Below are 22379 nucleotides of genomic sequence, written 5' to 3' on the forward strand. Positions count from 1 at the left end.
TAACAATATCTGGACGCAACTATGTAACCAAAAAAGAAGACTTGAAGAAAATTGAACAAATCTTCAATGACCTTTTATAGAATCTAGATACTTGTGTATGTGTACTGTGAAATCTGATTCTTAATTACCCAATCAGAAAATTGGCTTAATCAACCACTTAAAAAACTGCTATTGATGCATCCAACCTTAAAAGTTGATGAAGTGATTTCTGTTTGTGTTGTTTGTATTGAGATCTCTTACAATGTTTATGGTATGGTAGATATAAGTTTACTGAGTTTGTCATTCTGTTCTAGTTTAAGACAAAGGAATAAAATAAAGCAGAACTAAGGCAATAGGGATACACCGTCCTCAAATACACTTGCAAGAGATGTTCAAAGAGCATTTGATGTGCTCTAAGTCCTATGTTTTAACTTTATAGCCATTTCTTCATAACAATTTTAGTTAAATTACTGGTATTTTCTAAGTTGATTATTTTGGTTTATGCAAAACTTACATCAACCAAATTTGGTAAAAATATTATACTTCAATTGCTTTGTTCAAAGAAAAAAAAAATGTTTTTGCACCTTTTTCCCAACGCTCCGAAATATTCCCCCAAAGTTAGCGTATCAAAAATAAAATAAGAAAAACTTTAAACCTAAATTACCATTTGAAATCTTCATCTTAGCATAATTTAAAGTGCAAAAATGAATTCCTTGGGTCTTAAATTGGTAAAATGCATGTTTTCATTATGAAAATCGATCAAGGTAAAGAGCTATTGCCAAAAAATGAAGGCGCAAAATGAAAAAATGGCTGTGCTCAGCTCCCAAAATCCTACTAGTGGCCGAAAATTCAAAGTGCTTTATCTCGGCCCCCAATGAAGATATTTCAAAATTTTTTTTTGCTATTTTTATCATTTTTTAGTATGTATAAAATATGTCAAAATAAGCAAAATCTGTGACTAGTGGTTACAAGGGGTGTTTGATTATAAATGGAATGCCCCTTATTTCTTATAAAAGCTTGCATACTTTAGACCGAGAGCCTACGACAGAAGATTTCACCCCATAAGGTACAAAAGGTTTGACCCCTTGAAGTTACTGGGGTCAACCATGTCACTCACAAAAAGTATGGAAGATTGACCGCACCGGGTGGATCTGGACCCTAGAGCCCCCTAAAAATCCCAAAAAGGGAGTTAATTTCACCCCATAAGGTACATGGACCAAACTTGGTGAAAACGAAGCTCTATGTCAGGACATCACAAAAATATCAAATCTAACAATATATTCGAGTGGAAAGGTGATGTAAGACCCCCCTCAAAGTGACCCCCCAGGGGGTTAATTTCACCCCATAAGGTACATGGACCAAACTTGGTCAAAACGAAGTCTTATGTATGTCAGGACATCACAAAAATATCAAATCTAACAATATTTTCGAGTGGAAAGGTGATGTAAGATGCCTTCAAAGTGACTTGCCTTAATGTGACCCCCTCGGAAGGTGTATTTCACCCCATAAGGTACATGGACCAAACTTGGTCAAAATGAAGTCTTATGTCAGTGTCACGATTTCTTTCTATCTCTTACCAGGAAAAAGACTTGGAAAGGTTCAATGACGTAGTTTAATGGGTCAACCGAAAAGAAGTCAATTAAATGTCGAATAATTCTATTAGTGAAATGATAATCTGACTTCTTGAAGAACTTTAACGAACGGCTTCTCAAATAACTATAATTTCTGCATCAACTATACCAGTTCACAACTCATAGCACAACTCTCATAATCAACTCGTAACCATCACCATAATAACAATCTCAGAATCTCAGAATAATCAGAAATACAAACTACACCACTATTTATAGTTGGCTGTTCAGTCCAGTAACTTCGAGAAGGTTGCATCATAAAGAACCATCGTTCGGTCACGTAGCATTTAAATGTAAACAACCGAAGTTTATAGAAGGTCACGTAGGGAAAATGATTCCAGAAAACACGTTACATAATACAGATTTCGTCATCAGAGGTTACTTCAGGTCATAACCGACAATAACACAACGCACCAGAATTCCATAATGAAAACAACACGCTTGTTGAAGATACAAAGCAAGCCATCGCCAGGCATTTGCACCTTGATTGTGACATACGCCCCCCCTTAGAATATTGTTGCAAACAATATAACAACACAATCAATACAAAACACACCATAAAACAATTAATTACTCAATAATCAGTTCTCATAAGTCTATCGTTGCATGATCTACCAACGATAGCTTTTCTCAAAACAATAGTCACGTTTTCTGCGAAAGTCTCCAACGTCCTCAACATCTTCAGTGCATCGGCGAGCAAGATGACCCATCTTCCTACATCGGAAACATCTCCTCTCCGGACAGTCCTTGGCGAGATGACCTTCTTTACGACAATTGTAGCAAGCCTTTTCATCAAAAGGGCAGCTCCTGGCTATGTGTCCAATCTCCCCACATCGGTAGCAATGGTTGTCACGGCAACGTCTGTTTTCTGAATGTCCGCCGTTAGCAACGCATTCCCTGGCGAAGTGTCCGCGTCTACCGCATCTATAGCAAACTCCAAATGGTCGTCGCCTGCCTCTTCTCCTCGGTTCTTCGCGCTCATTGTATCCGTCATCGTGAGATCGTTGCTGATTATCTGCAGAACAATCTCGAGCAAAGTGACCATTCTTGCCACAAGAATAACAAGTAACTTCAGAATTTCTCTCAATAACATTTCCGATTATAAGATCAACTAAAGAGTTTTGTAAACATAACGCTTTCACAGTCCCACTACAATACGGAGTTTCGATAGATATCATCGCTAACGGTCCTTGGATTGAAGTGGTATCTATTTTTGTCACATGGCCAGTTTTTCCCGTTAATTGACTGTCTTTAACCAAATCTCTCCTCACTATTATACCAGTAGAACCAGAATCACGTAAAACTTTTACCTTTTTGTCTCCAACTTTTCCATCCACTACTGGCAGGTGATCTTCAGGTATTATTTTTCCGCAAACATCTTCATCCGGATTCTCCTCGTCAAGCTTGGGTTTAGGAATCATTAACGCACAACCGCATCGATAAACGTCCGTGTCTTCATCTTTTCTAGACTGATTGGATCGGGACAACGACTTGTCCTTGCATTCCTTCGCTTCGTGTCCTTGCCTATTGCAACGATTGCACCACTTCCTCGATTCCTGATGATTTCTGTTAGTCTTCTTCCGGCAGTTAACAGACTTATGACCTAAGCCATTACAATTAAAACAACGTACTTCTCTTGGAACAGCACCTCCTTTAAAATTATTTGTTTGCTCTTCGTCATTATCGCATGACAACGTTTCTTCAGTCGACAACTTCTCATCATGAGCAACTAAGTACTGTTCTGCCACACTGGCTATTTCTTCTAGAGTCTTTGGACTTCTTTCCATTAAATAAACAGACAGATCTTTTGAACATGAATCTGTGAATTGTTCCTTAACTATAAGGTTTGCCAATCCGTCCAATGATTGATCGGCCCCCGAAAGCTCAAACCACTTTAACAAAAGGTTTCTTAAACGTTCAATAAATTGACCTGGGCTTTCGTGTTTTTCAGGCTTTGCCTCACGGAATCTTTGACGGTATCCATGCTCGGTAAAATTGTATCGCTTTAACAGAGCTAACTTCAATCTGTCGTAGTTCATGGCTTCTTCTTGCGAAAGTCTTGAATATACATCAAGAGCTTGTCCCGATAGTAACATGCTTAGCTGGGTAGCCCACGTCGACTTCTCCAATTTGGCTATTGTAGCATATCTTTCAAATCTTAACAAATAACTATCCAACTCATCTTTTTCTTCAACAAATGATGGCAAATCTGGACGTCTAACTTGCGCCACAATAACATCTCGAGCATTATCATTAGTAGAATTAGATCGCTCACCAATGTCCAGCTTTTGTCTTTCTAATTCAAGTTTTAACTTTTCCAATTCATATTGCGCTCTTCTTTCTTCAGCTTCTGTTTCGTACTGCCATTGAGCACGTTTTTCTTCAGCTTCGCGCTGCGCTTGTTTCTCTTCAGCTTCTCGTTGAGCTTGTTTTTCTTCAGCTTCAGCTTCTCGTTGAGCTTGTTTTTCTTCAGCTTCGCGCTGCGCCCGCTTCTCCTCTGCTTCAGCTTCAAGTTCACGCTGTGCTCGTTTTTCTTCAGCTTCAAGTTCTGCTTTCCTTATTTCACGAGCAGCTCTTCTATCTTCTCTTTCGTCAGCTTCTCGCTGAGCTTTTTGGTCCATTATCTTGTGATACTCTTCTATCACAAACTGAGACTTCTCATTACCAGTCAGCCCCATTCGTTCAGCCATGCTCCCTAAGTCTTCAATCATCTCATGTTTGACAGTATCCGCCATCTTGACATTAATTTATTATTCTTTCAATAAATCTTTGGTATTCTTCGGTTTTTCGGTTAAATCTTTTCGGTTAGATCCCGGACGAGCCCCCAGAATGTCACGATTTCTTTCTATCTCTTACCAGGAAAAAGACTTGGAAAGGTTCAATGACGTAGTTTAATGGGTCAACCGAAAAGAAGTCAATTAAATGTCGAATAATTCTATTAGTGAAATGATAATCTGACTTCTTGAAGAACTTTAACGAACGGCTTCTCAAATAACTATAATTTCTGCATCAACTATACCAGTTCACAACTCATAGCACAACTCTCATAATCAACTCGTAACCATCACCATAATAACAATCTCAGAATCTCAGAATAATCAGAAATACAAACTACACCACTATTTATAGTTGGCTGTTCAGTCCAGTAACTTCGAGAAGGTTGCATCATAAAGAACCATCGTTCGGTCACCTAGCATTTAAATGTAAACAACCGAAGTCTATAGAAGGTCACGTAGGGAAAATGATTCCAGAAAACACGTTACATAATACAGATTTCGTCATCAGAGGTTACTTCAGGTCATAACCGACAATAACACAACGCACCAGAATTCCATAATGAAAACAACACGCTTGTTGAAGATACAAAGCAAGCCATCGCCAGGCATTTGCACCTTGATTGTGACAGTCAGGACATCACAAAAATATCAAATCTAACAATATTTTTGAGTGGAAAGGTGATGTAAGAAGTCATCAAAGTAACCTCCAGAGGGTTTATTTCACCCCATAGAGTACATGGACCAAACGTGGCCAAAACGACGTCTTATAGGACACCACAAAATATCAAATCTAACAATATTTTAGGGTGGGAAGATGATAAAAGACCTACCCAAAAGTGAATCTTCTCCTATAGTTTAATTTACTTCATCCCTTACTCGAACCAACCTTGGTGTAACGGAAGTGCTATGCCAGGACAGTACGAATGGATTAAATCTAAAAAATATTTTTATATAGGTTTTGGTGAAATACATTCACAAGCTGTCCCATGATGCATGAAATGGAACTATAGCCTACTTTACAAAAAGTTTTTGTATAAATCATATTCAGTCAATCGAAAAAAGGCAACAGGACATGACAATACATGGCTTTGTAGCCTAACACCAAAAACAGAAAGTACATAAGAAGCATATAGGCTACAGTAGCCAGAAAATTGATCCAAGATCTTGATACGACCACTAAATGTTGACTTAATCGAACAACTGACTATCCAAATCAAAACGTTTCGAAATGAATCGTTTGGAACGTTAATTCAGGCAGTAATGAACATTTTCCAGCTGCTACAATAAATAACCCAATAAACCCAATGTAGTAAAATTTTGTTTAATGCCATTTGCTTCATGTCTCCAATCAGTTATTGTAACTGTTCATTCATAAACAGAGATTATTTGTGTAAATGTAAACGGTTGTTTCTTTATTCTTCATTGTCACTGCTGTCGCTTTCACTTTCTTTTTTTTATTCTTCAGATTCATACAATTCTCCTGTCATACACAGAGAAATAAAGACTGTAACCTACGAAACATTTGCTATTATGCACTACAGATATGCGTAACATAGGCTACAATAGTAATTTTATTATCTTTTACAGACGTCTATTTTTCTTCGAATAATGCAACATTGCAACTTACTATTAACTGAAAAAAGTTCAACATTTATTAGTTATGTAGTGCACCCAGGCATTTTTCTCAAGATTGCAGAAACTATTGGTTACAGGTTCCTAAAACGAAACTTTACAGCCAGTTATTGGCTAATGTTTACAGTAAGAAAGAAAATGACGAATAAACCAGGAGAAAGTTTTATATTTATAAAGGGTAACCCAAGCGACATCCAATGCTGTTTACCTTCTCCTTGACTTTCCTGGATGAGATCAGATTCCACGCAGAGACATCTAAAGATGCATGTGAAGCTTTACCTTTAAACCACACCACTTTATAACAAGCTCCTGTTTCTTTCCAGCCATACTCTAGCAGCGATGTTCATGCTTGTTCACTTCTAGTTGAAGACAACCAGCGTCTTGTGATGAGATGTGTGCGCCTTGTCTTCTGGAGAAGTACTCGTGAACAAAGTGGTAGAGTACTAATATCTACAGTAGCTTCTGGTATGCATGATATCCTTTCATTTTCTTTTTTGGGTTTGTAGCTGTCTAAAAACATTTGTAAACGGACTTCGTTGACATAATTAATTTTCTTGTTTTTGTACATGTTTCACACAAAGTTCTCTATTGCAATGATAGTGTCTTCACTAATTTCTTTGTCTTGTCCGAGTTGGCTAAAAGCTGCCTGCGCTTCGTGGTTTCCTTGGAGTAATTTCAGCGGCCGCACTTTCCCTTTCCTGCTAGGCCTAAATGACGAGGTGTAATCAGAACCTGTAAAGGCATGATATGCAGGTAAATATTTGCAAATCGTCGCTCCAAGTGCGGTATGCAGCTGGTTGATGCTGATGTACCGCTGCATGTTATTGCTTTGCAAACCAGCTTCTATCCATATCTTGAATGAAGGATCAAAAGTTTCATAGCAACCTAATTACAAGACAGTCAGTGTCAGACGTGCGGATAACCACATTGCTTGGGGCTGGTACATCGCAAACAGCTTGCTTTATCTCTGTATATAACAGGAGAATTGTTTGAATCTGAAGAATAAGACGAAGAAAGTGAAAGCGACAGCAGTGACAATGAAGAATAAAGAAACGACCGTTTACATTTACACAAATAATCTCTGTTTATGAATGAACAGTTACAATAACTGATTGGAGACATGAAGCAAATGGCATTAAACAAAATTTTACTACATTGGGTTTATTGGGTTATTTATTGTAGCAGCTGGAAAATGTTCATTACTGCCTGAATTAACGTTCCAAACGATTCATTTCGAAACGTTTTGATTTGGATAGTCAGTTGTTCGATTAAGTCAACATTTAGTGGTCGTATCAAGATCTTGGATCAATTTTCTGGCTACTGTAGCCTATATGCTTCTTATGTACTTTCTGTTTTTGGTGTTAGGCTACAAAGCCATGTATTGTCATGTCCTGTTGCCTTTTTTCGATTGACTGAATATGATTTATACAAAAACTTTTTGTAAAGTAGGCTATAGTTCCATTTCATGCATCATGGGACAGCTTGTGAATGTATTTCACCAAAACCTATATAAAAATATTTTTTAGATTTAATCCATTCGTACTGTCCTGGCATAGCACTTCCGATACACCAAGGTTGGTTCGAGTAAGGGATGAAGTAAATTAAACTATAGGAGAAGATTCACTTTTGGGTAGGTCTTTTATCACCTTCCCACCCTAAAATATTGTTAGATTTGATATTTTGTGGTGTCCTATAAGACGTCGTTTTGGCCACGTTTGGTCCATGTACTCTATGGGGTGAAATAAACCCTCTGGAGGTTACTTTGATGACTTCTTACATCACCTTTCCACCCGAAAATATTGTTAGATTTGATATTTTTGTTATGCCGTGAAATAAGACTTCGATTTAACCTACTTTAGTCCATGTAGCCTACCTTATGGGGTGGAATTAATCCCCTGGGGGATCATTTTGGGGGAGTCCTACATCATTTTTCCACCCGAAAATATTGTTAGATTTGATATTTTTGTGATGTCCTGACATAAGACTTCATTTTGACCAAGTTTGGTCCATGTACCTTATGGGGTGAAATACACCTTCCGAGGGGGTCACATTAAGGGAAGTCACTTTGAAGTCATCTTACATCACCTTTCCACCCGAAAATATTGTTAGATTTGATATTTTTGTGATGTCCTGACATAAGACTTCATTTTGACCACGTTTGGTCCATGTACCTTATGGGGTGAAATGAACCTTCCGAGGGGGTCACATTAAGGGAAGTCACTTTGAAGTCATCTTACATCACCTTTCCACCCGAAAATATTGTTAGATTTGATATTTTTGTGATGTCCTGACATAAGACTTCATTTTGACCAAGCTTGGTCCATGTACTTTATGGGGTGAAATGAACTTTCCGAGGGGGTCACATTAAGGCAAGTCACTTTGAAGTCATCTTACATCACCTTTCCACCCGAAAATATTGTTAGATTTGATATTTTTGTGATGTCCTGACATAAGACTTCGTTTTGACCAACTTTGGTCCATGTACCTTATGGGGTGAAATTAACCCCCTGGGGGGTCACTTTGAGGGGGGTCTTACATCACCTTTCCACTCGAATATATTGTTAGATTTGATATTTTTGTGATGTCCTGACATAGAACTTCGTTTTCACCAAGTTTGGTCCATGTACCTTATGGGGTGAAATTAACCCCTTTTTTGGGATTTTTAGGGGGCTCTAGGGTCCAGATCCACCCGGTGTGGTCAATCTTCCATACTTTTTGTGAGTGACATGGTTGACCCCAGTGACTTCAAAGGGTCAAACCTTTTGTACCTTATGGGGTGAAATCTTCTGTCGTAGGCTCCCAGACTACTTGTAGAAGATTTGAATCAATGTTGCAAACTTGTGCAACAGGAACGATAGAATGAAGTTTTCACAGTTTTTTAAAATGCTGTTATCTGTAAATTATTCCATCCACTGGGTGCTGGTAAACAGAAATAGATCCTTAAAATTGCACAAAGTCTGTTGCTCAAACAACTGATAGACGATCGCATGACTTTAAATTGTAGTCACTATTTTGCTAAACCTTGTTCAATAAAAAGATAGAAGCATGAAGCAAAAATTATGTTCCGATAAACTTTAATACCATTATTCTTGCTTCAAAAAATATGTCAAGCTTATAATTTTATTGACAGTTTATAATAGAACCTAGAGCTCGACCGATATCACTTTTTCAGGCCGATACCGATATTTATGAAATTTTTAGGCCGATACCGATATATATCGGCCGATATATATCAACTACGAAAAATTTGTTACCAACAAGGTTATTAAGCAACAAACCAGTCCAAGAAAGTTTATGCATTGGTTGCTGTCACAGGCGCCGAGTTTTCAAAATAGCTGGGCGGGCGAACACATATTGTCACGTCACATCGTGATCACCAATAATAATGTAGAACTCTACTGTTGTTTTCCTACCACCAAGGTCCAAGATCTAGGCTTCCTAGTTCCTACTACTATAAATTGCAAATATCTAGCGATAAACTGCGCTATTAAACCGAGCTTGCATTGAATCTACAATAGAACAGTTAACGAAGGAGCTGAATTGCAACTAATGACAACCAACGGTTTCATCGCCAAACCAACACGTGTGCACTGTTCAGTAGTGCAGTTCAATATCAGTGACGTAACAGACACAACGGTGATGGTTAAGACGACATAATAGAGCATTTTAGCAGCAGAGTTAATTGATGACGTCGTTTGAGAGAAAATTACTCCTTTGAAGAACAATGCTACAGTTTTTACACCGATTTAACATCTGGCGATGTTAAAACGATGTAACAGCAGTGGAAATTGCGGTCAGACTTTTGTTGTGAATGAAGTTCCTCACAGGTTTGCGCAATTTACTTGATTTATAGCACTGGGCTTACGAGTGGCAGATTGGAGACAAACGGCGCGGCTGGACACTTTTGCTCGTTTAACGGCGAATCAACGTTGTTTAACGTTGCATGAATGTAGCATGGCAATAATTGACGAAAACTAATCGCTTAATTAGTAGGTCTAGTAGGGCCTATCATATGGCGACAAAACGTTGCGAATAAGGTAAGTAGGCTAGTATTAGAAGGTGGCAGATGGTTACAGAAATTTTTGGACTTAAAATTGATTTAAATTTTTTTTTTAATTCCTGAAATGTCCGGCGGGCGCGGCCCACCCGCCCAGGACTCGGCGTAGGTGGTTGCTTGCTTAATTACGCCGCATAACTTCCACCGAAAGAGGTCGTGTGCCTTCTTGCGTCACAATGCTCTGGGCACGAATCGGAAAACTTGTACAATGACGCAACTATTTTCTTCTGTGCAAAGTTTCACTAGGTTTTTTTTTTATTTTTGCAACTTCTACAATGACGCTACTATTTTCTTCTGTGCAAAGTTTCACCAGGATTTTTTCTTTATTTTTGCAACTTCTACAATGACGCTACTATTTTCTTCTGTGCAAAGTTTCACTAGGATTTTTTCTTTGGGTTTATTTGTGCATGTCATGTGAACAAAAGTTAATTTTCCCTGGACCTTTTCTTTCTTACTGTAATACCAAAACTTGAAACATTTTGCTGCATCTTGCTGCGATAGCCTACTCGTATGATCTAATTTTGTAACGAATCTTGCTTTATCAATATCACTCGGAGATCAAAGCCAGGCATTGTGACGTAAGACTTGAAACAAGCTGTGCGTGTTAGTGTAGAAGTACACCTGCACTCCCATCGATTCTTAGCGAAAAATTCACCTTTGTTACACTGATTCAATGTCATCAATCGTTGAAGCAACGTAAAACTCGAAATTTTTCCTGCTTGAATGGAAGCTAAGGGATACAGTATTAACATTTTCTAGATGCGCGCACTAGAATGGGCGGGAAATTATATTCTCACAGCAATTGTTTGTGCTATGCAAGCACATTTGAGCAACTTGTGTTTCTTCTAAAAGCATGTAGCCTATGGCTGGTTTTGAGTGTGCTTTTGCTGGCCGATGTTTATCGGCAAAAAATAGCCGATACGATATATCGGCTACACCTGATATCGGCCGATACATATCGGCTGACCGATATATCGGTCGAGCTCTAATAGAACCATACAAATTTACAGTATAATATAGTGATGATGCTCTTGAATACTACTTACCGATTCTTCACAATTATATATCGCACAGAAACACAACAGTGTAAATAATTTTAAAAGTTTAAAATACATTGTAAATACAATCAATCTACATGTGCCTGTTTAAGATTAATTATGAATTGCAGTTGTAATATTTCCTACAAAAAAATTACAAAACTGTAAATTACATTTATATAATTTGGTAACATTAAGCAGGCACTTTTGCAGCTAGCCAGTCATCTGGAGTGGGGTCTACGAGTGGAGAAATGTCCCGCAAAACCTGAAACGAACGCGCAAAACCTGAAATATCCACGTTAAAGACAAAACCTGATGATGCTCTTAGCTATTGGGTTAAACAACGTATGACCATTCATTATGGCTGTGCAGTATTAAGTTTTTACTGTAATTGTAAACAACTGTTCAAAAGACAATGAAAAACACACTGTTCACTCACATTACCCTGAGGCCTACAAATTGTACAGCAGTAGATAAGAGTTCATACATTTCGTAGGACTATGTGAGCGGTAGTGATATAAGCTACAGTAGGGCTACATGTTGGAGTTAGCGATATAAAATAGACTTAACCCGTATGAGGGTGGCAGCTGACTTTGTTGGTCCTGTAGTCTTTCACTGTCATCAGCATCATTTTCAAAGTATTTATTTATACTATTTATTTGTAGTTTATGTTAGATTTATTGTTATGGGGTGGTGACTGACTAGATGACTGCTTATGGTCTTTCGCTAGCATCCTGATTGCACCATAATCTAACCAACAGTTCTACAATGCATTGTTTTGAATTGATAAAATTCATTTAATTCACAAACGCCATCCAAAGAAATCCAAGCAACAGAGAATCAACATCCATCGTCTGAGAGATGATCGAAAGACCCAGCAATCATATAGGAAAATTCTGAAGAATATGTTGAGCGAATTAGACCGCAACGATGATCCAAACACAACTATAAACCATCTACTTGACTGCATGAAAGTTTCAGCCATAAAAGCTGCCGGCATCACAAGAAGCAACCCACCACAACATACGTTTGATCAACAAGTAGCACATCTGTCCAAACAACAAAAAGCCTTAAGGCTACAAATTTATCAAAGCACAAACAACATGGAACGCTCTAACCTCCGAAAGAAACGTACAAACATCCTACACAGCATATCTAAAAGATTAAAGGAGGTTGCAATAGAAAAAGCCAACTCTTTGGCAGAAGAAATATCCGCATCTGAAGACAGCAGTAAAATGTTCCAAGCAGCAAAACTACTTAAAGCGAAAAAGCCTCCTACCCCCATCATGATTCAAGATGTCAATGGCAGTTTTGTGCTCTCAGACAAAAGCAAAGTAGAGATTGTAAGAAAATGGTTTCAGCAACAATTTACAGATTCAGATGATGAACCAATACAACCATTCACCGGAGAAGCAAGACCCTTGCAAACACCAATAACCACTGAGGAAGTGTCTGCAGCAATTTCTTCTTTGAAAAACCGTCGTGCTGCTGGCCCTGATAACGTCAACAACGAACTCTTCAAATTCTCCAAAGACATAACCTCCGGTTTAATATCACAGACTATTAATGAATCTTTCAAACAACACAAACCAGTAGACACCATCGGCGAAGGCATACTAATTGCTATACCAAAACCCAAGAAACCAAAAGGACCACCAGCTAATCTTCGACCCATTGTGCTCCTCAATAGCATCAGAAAAATCCTCTCCATCATCATTTTGCATCGGATTAGAGACAAAATTGACAGCTTCACTGGACCCTTCCAAAGCGGTTTCAAACGTGGCAGAAGCTGTGCTGACATTGTCTGGGCACAACGTATGCTCGTTTCAGTGGTAATGGCTAGAAAATGGGACTTCCACAAAATGGGAATAGATATGTCCAAAGCCTTTGACACCATCAAACGCAAAAAAATCCTTCAAATTTTAGACCAAGCTGGCTGTGATGAAGATGAACTGCGACTAACCCGCGCCCTGCTAGCTGGCACGAAACTGTATGTGCGCATTAACAACGAAATGTCCGCAAACTTTGAGACTACCATCGGTTCCCCTCAAGGAGACAGCCTCTCCCCAATACTCTTCACCTGCTACCTATCTGCAGCATTGAGCTCAGTGCGAGAGCAGTCCTCCAGACCAAACCCCCCTATATCTGACACATGCATGCCTTTGGAAATGGAGTATGCAGACGATGTTGAGTTTCTGGATGAGGAAAGACAGCCACTTGATATGCTACAATCTATTGCTACAAAGAACCTGAAAAACTACAATCTTTTCATGAATGAGACTAAAACTGAATTCACCCACATATTTCTTGCAGACACAAATGAAACTGATACTGATAGCCTACCGATTCGAGGAAACGAAAAATGGCGTACACACAAACTTTTGGGATCATTATTGTGCAGCACTGCCGATGTCAAATCCCGCTGCAATTTAGGCAATGTCGCTTTCAGATCACACTGGAAACTATGGAGCAAGAGATCGAGAATCCCATTACAGTTGCGACTAAGATTGTACAACGCGTACTGCATCCCAATTATGATCTACAACTGTAATAGCTGGTCTGTTACCAAAGAAAGTCTTGAAAGATTGGATGCCTGTCATCGAAGACATTTACGTGTCATAACTGGTCATACTTGGCCAAACAGTCTTATCTCGAACAAAAATCTCTACAAAATATGCAACAGTGAACCATTGTCTTGCAAGATCTCCACCATGAGATGGAACATGTTTGGACACATTCTGAGACTTCACCAGGACTCACCTCCTCAGAAAGCCCTTGAATTTGCAATAATTGGCAGCAAAAAGTACCAAGGCCGAACCGGACGTCACCGTACCAATTTATTACAACTGCTGAGATCTGACATCAGAAAAGCTGGCCTGGGATCCTTGCTCAGCACACCACATCTCCATCGATTGCAAAACATCGCAAAGGACAAAACAGAATGGAGATCCTATCAACCTTGTTGAAAGACTGATCGAAGCCAGCGGATGCCAAACGATTTGGCTACACTGGCGGCGGAGACAGTTACAATAATAATAATTGTTTTGACAATTACATTTACTTTGCTTGCTTGTTGATATATGGCGCTGTTGAAACATAATAAATGAACTTGACTATCCGTGTCATAGCTAAACCTACCGTATGTGTTTTAGTAGCCTCTAAAACAAACAAAAAGAAATCTGAATCCACACACAAAGTAATGAGCAAAGTACAATTGCTTCTTGTTCAAAATTAATCCTTGTTCCCATAAAACAATTCAGCTTAAATACTTTTTATAGAATGAAAATGCATTTTTACATGTAAGTGAGCTTTGTTTGATATTTTGACACAGTAGGCTATGTGATTAGGCTATTGTGATAGTTCAAATTAATTAATCATTAACCACCATGTATTTCCTATGCTTTCGAACTAAAGCCCACCAGAAACATTGGCTACCACATCACAACTGAGTTCGGATCGAAAAACATGGAAACCAACAACTTAGGCTGATCAAGGAAATAGGTTTTGAATTCATTCGGGGTCGCTGCCAGCGGATCATTGCACAGTCATTTGCAGAGTTTCGATAAGATTTCCCAAGCTCGAGTTCCGGCTTCCGCGTTTCCTTACCAATCAAAGCGTGACGATTAAATTTGTCAGAAAATAGAAAAGCAATTGCTTTTGTTTTTGTTGTTGACTATTTTTAAAATAACATTAAGGACATTGGACATTGTTATCACAGGTTGTAAACACTTATGCTTCCTTGAAAAATTAACTTAGTTTAGTGCGAAAAATTTAGAAACAACCACGAAATTTTAATGAGAACTATGACACCCCCTTTTCACCGTTTAATTTGCAAAAGTTCACTGGGGATTCCCCTTCGACGAGAAGTCGACAGCCATCACTTTTATCAGATTTCATTTCCAGATTCAATAGTGGTGGTGGTCTGGTGGAGTGACAGGTGGAATGGTGACAAGTGGACTGGTGCCTGGTGGTGTATATGGAGGTGTATAGAACAGTGTTACAGTTCGTTGCAGTTTGTTTTGTAACATTTAAAAGATGCCCATGATTTGTAATCGAAGTTTTTTATCTGCTTATGTGAAACGTATTATTGTGGAAATATGGAATGAAAAGGAATCTGCTGGAACTAAAGAACTTTGCAGTTTATCTTATGAAGAAGTTTCAAACTTATTCGATGAAACTGCAGACAAGGTTACAAAAAATAACCTTTTAAACACAAAAGAAGATTTTGAAAGCGCGATTGCAAAACTTTGTCCTTTATTCCAGCTAACGAAATCACTAAAATATACACCAGATGATATAGAAAACTTGAGTGATGTATGTAGTCGTTGGATGGATGTTGAAAAATGTTGCATTACCAAATGGTTTCACATCATGGCAGCTGTTAGTTTTCCTATAGAAAATCTTCATTATTTGCAGATTTTTGCTGCTTTAGAAAGAGCTCTTGGAAATGTAAGTTTTCAGTAAACTAATTTTTAATTAGGAAGTGGCTGCATTTACGGCGCCGTAAATACAGCCGTTCCATGCCTTTTTTCTAATCTTTACGTCGCTTTTAGTGCGCATGCGCGCTGTTGCTGAAAAAAGCTGCATAGATAACTAAATTCAACTGTTTTTGCCAAGTGATTCAGTGGCGCGTGCGATCTTCGTCTGGCTCGTACCGTACTCCCAAGAATATGAGTTCGATACTTCCAAGAGGTGTGTTTTTTCTTTAAGCTAAATTCTCACCTGAAGTGACTCAATCGTTAGGCTGCGCATTTTTGTGGCCGTTTAGTTTGTTTTTAATTCTGAACGTCACAACGGAAATACAGTATATGACACATAGCAGAGATCTAGAAAAAGTTAGAAGTGACAAAACGCGGACATCATACCGTGCATGATACCAGATAGCCGAGTGGTGAGAACGTCTGCGCAGCGTTCGAAAGGACGCGGCTGTGTCTCGGTAAAGACACTTAATGGCAAGTCAAAGTAAGGGAAACAGCTGACTCGAAGACTAAATGTCACTTCGCTGCTTTCTGTAGTCTGTTGTATCGCATCTGTGATCGCAGTGTACTGTATGTTATCGCAATGGGCGCAAATAAAAACACGATTATTATTATAAAGCAGGACAATCAGTTTAAAATATGGCGTCGTCGTCGTGTGAGCCTCTGGGGCCAAGGGTCTATTCTTTTACCACCCCAGATTCACGATGTTCCCAGACTACACTGGAAGGCTACTAGAGAGCAGCCAGTCTTTGGTTTCGTCATCCATGACACGCAGACCTTCCACTCCGTTAGGTGGCTTGAACATTGTATAATTGATGATGATTTGGTCTGCGGTCTGTTCCTCGGCACCACATTCACAGAAGGAGGAAGAGGCCATTCCCCATTGGTGCATGGTTGAGCGGAAAAGCCCGACGTCCTGTCTTGGTAGTGTTAGGCTGATTGGGCGTGTGTCGGCGTCGGGGATGAACGAATAGAGTTTGGTGGCGATTGACTTCCATTCAGAACTACATTTATGGTCCGCCCAAGCAGACGCAGAGACGTCTTGTTCTCAAAGCTTTAGCTAGGCTACGTTACGATTCAATCGTTAGGCTACGCATTTTTGTGGCCGTTCAGTTTAGTTTGTTTTTAGTTCTGACCATCACAACGAAAAATCAGTTTAAAATATGGCACGGTCGTAACACCCTAATAAAATTTTTATAAATTTAGAAGAGAAAAAAAGGCTAGTGAGTTTTAACTTATTCATAAAATTTTTAGGTGTTTACGACCGTGCCATATTTTAAACTGATTTTTTGTTGTGATGGTCAGAACTAAAAACAAACTAAACTGAACGGCCACAAAAATGCGTCACTTCGCTGATGATGAAACCAAAGACTGGCTGCTCTCTAGTAGCCTTCCAGTGTAGTCTGGGAACATCGTGAATCTGGGGTGGTAAAAGGATAGACCCTCGCCCCCAGAGGCTCACACGACAACGACGCCATATTTTAAACTGATTGTCCTGCTTTATAATAATAATCGTGTTTTTATTTGCGCCCATTGCGATAACATACAGTACACTGCGATCACAGATGCGATACAACAGACTACAGAAAGCAGCGAAGTGACATTTAGTCTTCGAGTCAGCTGTTTCCCTTATTTTGACTTGCCATTAAGTGTCTTTACCGAGACACAGCCGCGTCCTTTCGAACGCCGCACAGACATTCTCACCACTCGGCTATCTGGTATCATGCACGGTATAACGTCCGCGTTTTGTCACTTCTACCTTTTTCTAGATCTCTGCTATGTGTCATATACCGTATTTCCGTTGTGATGTTCAGAATTAAAAACAAACTAAACGGCCACAAAAATGCGCAGCCTAACGATTGAGTCACTTCAGGTGAGAATTTAGCTTAAAGAAAAAACACACCTCTTGGAAGTATCGAACTCATATCCTTGGGAGTACGAGTCAGACGCAGAGCGCACGCGCCACTGAATCACTTGGCAAAAACTGTTGAATTTAGTTATCTATGCAGCTTTTTTCAGCAACAGCGCGCATGCGCACTAAAAGCGACATAAAGATTAGAAAAAAGGCATGGAACGGCTGTATTTACGGCGCCGTAAATGCAGCCACTTCTTTTTAATTAATCTTTTTTTTCTTTGCTAAAGATCACATCGTCTCTAATAAGCTGAACTATCGTAAACTCCAAAAATGCAGTTTTGAGAAAATTGAATTTTAAAGTCATCTAATTTAAATAGGCTAGTTAGTGGTGTTTTAAACCAAATCATTTTATATATATATTATATATATAAGCTAATTATCGGACTTTTTGTGGCAAATGCTTTCAACGTCAAGACAAAAGACTGCACCAAATCTGCAATGCATAATCGTAATACAGTTTTATGTACATTTCATAATGTTGTGTGTATTTTCTTATGTGGCTGTATTCATTTAGACATAGATTGCTCTCAGCGGCTATGGTGCCATACATATTATTGTTATACATATGCTATTATTTTTACATCTACAACACTTCTATTGAGCATGGTCATGTGCAGATACCCAACAATGACCACCATGGTAGTTTCACTTTGAACTCGACAGGGTACCTCTAAATACCATTGTTAGTGTTGCAGGATGTTTTTTAACTAAAAATAGTATTTATTGTATTGAAGTCGATACGAATTAATACGAAATCATGGGAATCAACAATAACCTGCAACTAATAAAATTTCTTTGTAAGTTAGAACCAAAACTAGCCCAGTTTAGTAGACAAAACTCACGGATCTGGCAACTCTTCAAAATAAACAGCCATTGTCGGTCATTGCTGGACTTTGTTGGCATTTTTAGGAATTGGCATACGTTTTGAAGGGTTGTCAGACCATAATCTTAACTCTAGCTCCCAATTGTAACCCAAACCGTAATATGCAAAATTGGTCAAATTGGAATTGGCAACCCTGACAATGCCCGACAAACAGCAACAATGGGTATTTACAGGTAACCACATTAAAGAGAAAGAAATTTTTTTTCTAAGGGACATTGCAATGAAAAAAGTCTGGTAAAATGCAATGAAAGGATTTTTATAGGGTTGATAATTTTTCCATATTGGAACTCCAATTTTATACTTGCCAACTCTGCCAACAGTATTTGCCAGCAAACATACTACATGACAACCGGATACACAATTTCTTGTCTAGACTTTAAAGTGAAGCCATCTACAAACTACACTCCATGTTGGTAATGAGACTGAGCAGTGAGCATGACTTTGTACATGCGCAATAAGAGATCCATACACTAATAATGGAATGGCTATATGCACAGTGCCATAGATATAGCCACTTTTTAATTATGATACAGTATATATTAGGTTTTGTTAGTACACCATTTTATGTGGGTCACTGTAAGACAGTAGTTCTTAATCTTTTTTGTATGTTTTACCCTTTTAACAAAGATGAATATCAGATTTACCCCCAATAGAAAAAATAGTGCTCATTTATTAAAAAACGAAAGTAACAAATTCCATCAGTTATATTCAATGCGACGGCTGCCCTTGCTTTTTGGCAACAAGTTGTTCAATGTCTGGTAAAGTAAGAGATAATGCATAACAAATATCGGATTCAACATGAAGTTAGTTTCGTGCTTTAGATTTGACAGTAAGCAATGCAGAGAAGACGCATCGCATAGGTAAGTTGAATAAAACGTGACCAGAACATTCAGAGTTTGAATACCCAATACTCATCCTTGGATAGCAATGTTATATTTTAACCCAAAACTTTTCTAGGTTGCAAGAGTGAAACTCATCTTTTGCAAAAGAATTGTTTGTTAATTTTATAAATTCTTCTTGGATTGCTTCAGGAACATCTTTCACTTTACATACAAAAGGATTTCTTGCTACTTTCATCAAAATGCTGCCAGTATTTACTGTATCTCGGGAAAATATCGTTCAAACTCCTCCTGCAAGTTTTGAAGATAACTGATGATGTCATCCTTCAAGTTTTGATTGAGATCATCTCCAGTTATCTCCGTCAAGCGGTGAAATGATATCTACAATACCTACAGCTGGCACAATTTTTGTGTCCCGTCAACTGATGTGGATATTTTGATTGATAGCCCATTTACCCCCCAAAATGAGAAAAATTACCCACAGGGGTAAATTTACCCCAGTTTAAGAAATGCTGCTGTAAGATGAACAGCCATTATTTTGCTTCATCCTATTGTCTAAATTTGACTGACGTTGACAGCATGTGCATTGTGCAATGTCTTGATGACATGTCAAAATACTCTGTATTCTAACAGTAACATTGCATTAATTTGTTGATACATACATCCATATCACAATGGATGTACAGTGTACAATATCATCAAATGATCCTATTTTATTGTAATACCATCCAAAGTGCCAACTTTTTCTAAGCCTTTGTTCAGTTCAGGTGCCAAAACCATGCTTCTGAATGTACAGTAGAGAAAAACTATTGTTGTGTTGTAAGGGCAGGTTGGTGTATTGTGAACTTAACTAAACTCATGTTTTGTCAGGTTTTTCTTTTAAAAGGAAAGCAATGTCCCTTTTTATTGCGCGACCTTGTGCAGAGTCAAGAGCTCGAAGATACATTTGGAAAAAGTAACCTTAAAATGTTAAAATTATTCCTTGGAGGGCCATTGAGTTTAAATTTGAGAAATCTCTTTTGGCATGGTTTTGTTTCCGAGGATGAAGTTCCCAGCATGTGAGTGGTTCATATGACTGCTGTGCAACAATTTCTGCTCAATTGTTTTTGTTAAATGCCTTCAATTTTACTTTATTTTTGATGTGGTGTTAATATATTTAATAAAGCAGCCTACAACATAACCTAATCGTCTAGTAATCAAAGAACACTAGCCAATAAAAATTCTAGTTTTTAGGTTTAATAAAGCCTCAATATTGTTTATTCCTCAAAGTATTTTTTATAGACAAACTCAGTTAATTGCGTGCTGCTTAAACACATGATTGCATCAAAATTCCAAACTAAATCTTATCTAATGTTAAGTAAAATTATCGATGAATTGTATACCACTTATAAGGATATATCGGATAAATGTATCCGGATTTGCTTCTAGCTTGCATACTTCATTTAATTGTGTAATTATTGTTGGTCAGATAATTTTAATCAGAAGTAGATCAAATGAGTTACATGACAAACGTTAGCAAAGGAGAGTGTCTCTTTTTTCACATTATTGTCTGCGATAGGTATTCAAAATCAAAGTGTAGAAAATAAGGCCATGAGACGGATGCGTGTGGTCAACAGAAAAAACAAGCGATTGTAACCACTAACCCCATGCGACAATCTCATGCGCAAGACATCGCGTCGCAAAGATTCAACCTGGATTTTGTTAAAGGCAAAAGTACGGATAAAAAGAAAAAGTCTGATTGCCACACTTTGCAGGAAAAAATGCTGTGATTGTAATACATGCACTGGGACAATTGCTGATACTGTGTTGTATAACTCAGTACTTAAAACTAACAATCCCTTCTAAGTTTAATTAGATTTGTAAATAGTTGCAAGATTGTATCAAGCCGTTGTAACGCCCATTGCAACCGAGTAAGCACATTTCCAATAATACGGTAACTTTCCTTTTGGATGAACCTTTTTCTAAAACACTTAGATGCATCTATCCGATAATCGAATCAAAACGTCTGGCGACTAGGGCATACGATTAACCGATTTCGTACGTTACACAACACAGAACGTTTGTCTTCGTCAACACCTAACCAACCCTAACCCTTTGTCTCAGTAACAGAAGAGTTTTATTACTGTTGCAATGTTGCATGCTCTTCTATTGCTCTTGCATTTATCTCGGGTAATTCATTACAAAAATAAATCATCAAACTATTCCCCATCCTCCACTTCAGCCTCCACAACGTTCAAGTGTAATGATGGTGGTTTATGTTCAACTTGTGTTTGTTTTGTGATTACAGTTTTTATCATTTCCTGATCTTTCTTGTTGTGAAACTTTCCAAACATATTTATTCTCACTATTTACTGCCTGACATAAAAATGAGGCCTTTGGTGAGGAAATCTGCTGAAATGGAATTATTGAAGCAACGTTTTGGTGAGTTCTACTTACTGGACACTGGTGGTGCAGAAAATACAAACTTTTTGAGCAAGCTGATGAAGTCATTGTTACACAACTTCAATTATTTTTTACCAATTTGGTTCAAGTTTCAGGTTCAGTAATGTAGAGAATTGCGTTACAAGAACTAATATGCGAACTAGAAAAGCACATTTTTAGCTAGTGTAAAATTTGCATCTGAAATGAAATACCGTAACTAAAATCTTCATGATATTTGTAGTTTCTGAATGGCTGAACACACTTGCAATGGGAACAATGATGTTTTTTTAGCAATAGAAAGTTTTAAGCAACCTTCATATAAGTAAAATGTTGCATTATTTTACATGTAGAAAATGTTAACGGGAGTTTTAAAACCACTGATGTGCTGGATATAAACTGAATATCATTTACACCAATGTTGTTAATCTACGTTGATGCCTTCAAGTGGGTCTTGAGCTGGAAGTGAAGCTGAAGTTGGAAGAAATAAAAAAATCTTTTGGGTCATCTCCTTTTATCCCTCCAGCGATGTTGTCGGTCTTCAACTACTCGTTGGATCTCCACTCCTCGGGAAGGTGGGTGTAGCTAACCCCCACTCACCCCAACATGCGTGAGTGGGTGGTCATAGAAGACTCATGTAGTCATAGAAGACTTTGTACAATGGAAATAGCTCAATAGCGCCTACTTTGTATAGTGCATTTGTTTAAATTTATCTCGAGAGGGCGCTAGATAA

At 38.2% G+C, this 22379-nt stretch overlaps 1 protein-coding gene across 2 annotated transcripts in view; it reads right to left on the bottom strand.

The window, feature by feature from the left end:
• The window catches only part of LOC145780941 (uncharacterized), a 35647-nt gene extending 24390 nt beyond the window's left edge, over positions 1-11257 (bottom strand). Inside the window, exon 1 of one of the 2 annotated variants that reach the window (XM_082592620.1) lies at positions 11123-11257. In XM_082592620.1, the coding sequence (XP_082448746.1) occupies positions 11123-11191 (69 nt within the window). In that variant the 5' untranslated portion in view covers positions 11192-11257. The remainder of the gene's footprint in view (positions 1-11122) is intronic. The other variant, XM_082592621.1, reaches the window with a different exon arrangement.
• Positions 11258-22379: the final 11122 nt, after the last annotated feature.

Source organism: Aplidium turbinatum, chromosome 12 (assembly GCF_918807975.1).
Source record: "Aplidium turbinatum chromosome 12, kaAplTurb1.1, whole genome shotgun sequence".
Lineage (NCBI taxonomy): Eukaryota > Metazoa > Chordata > Ascidiacea > Aplousobranchia > Polyclinidae > Aplidium > Aplidium turbinatum.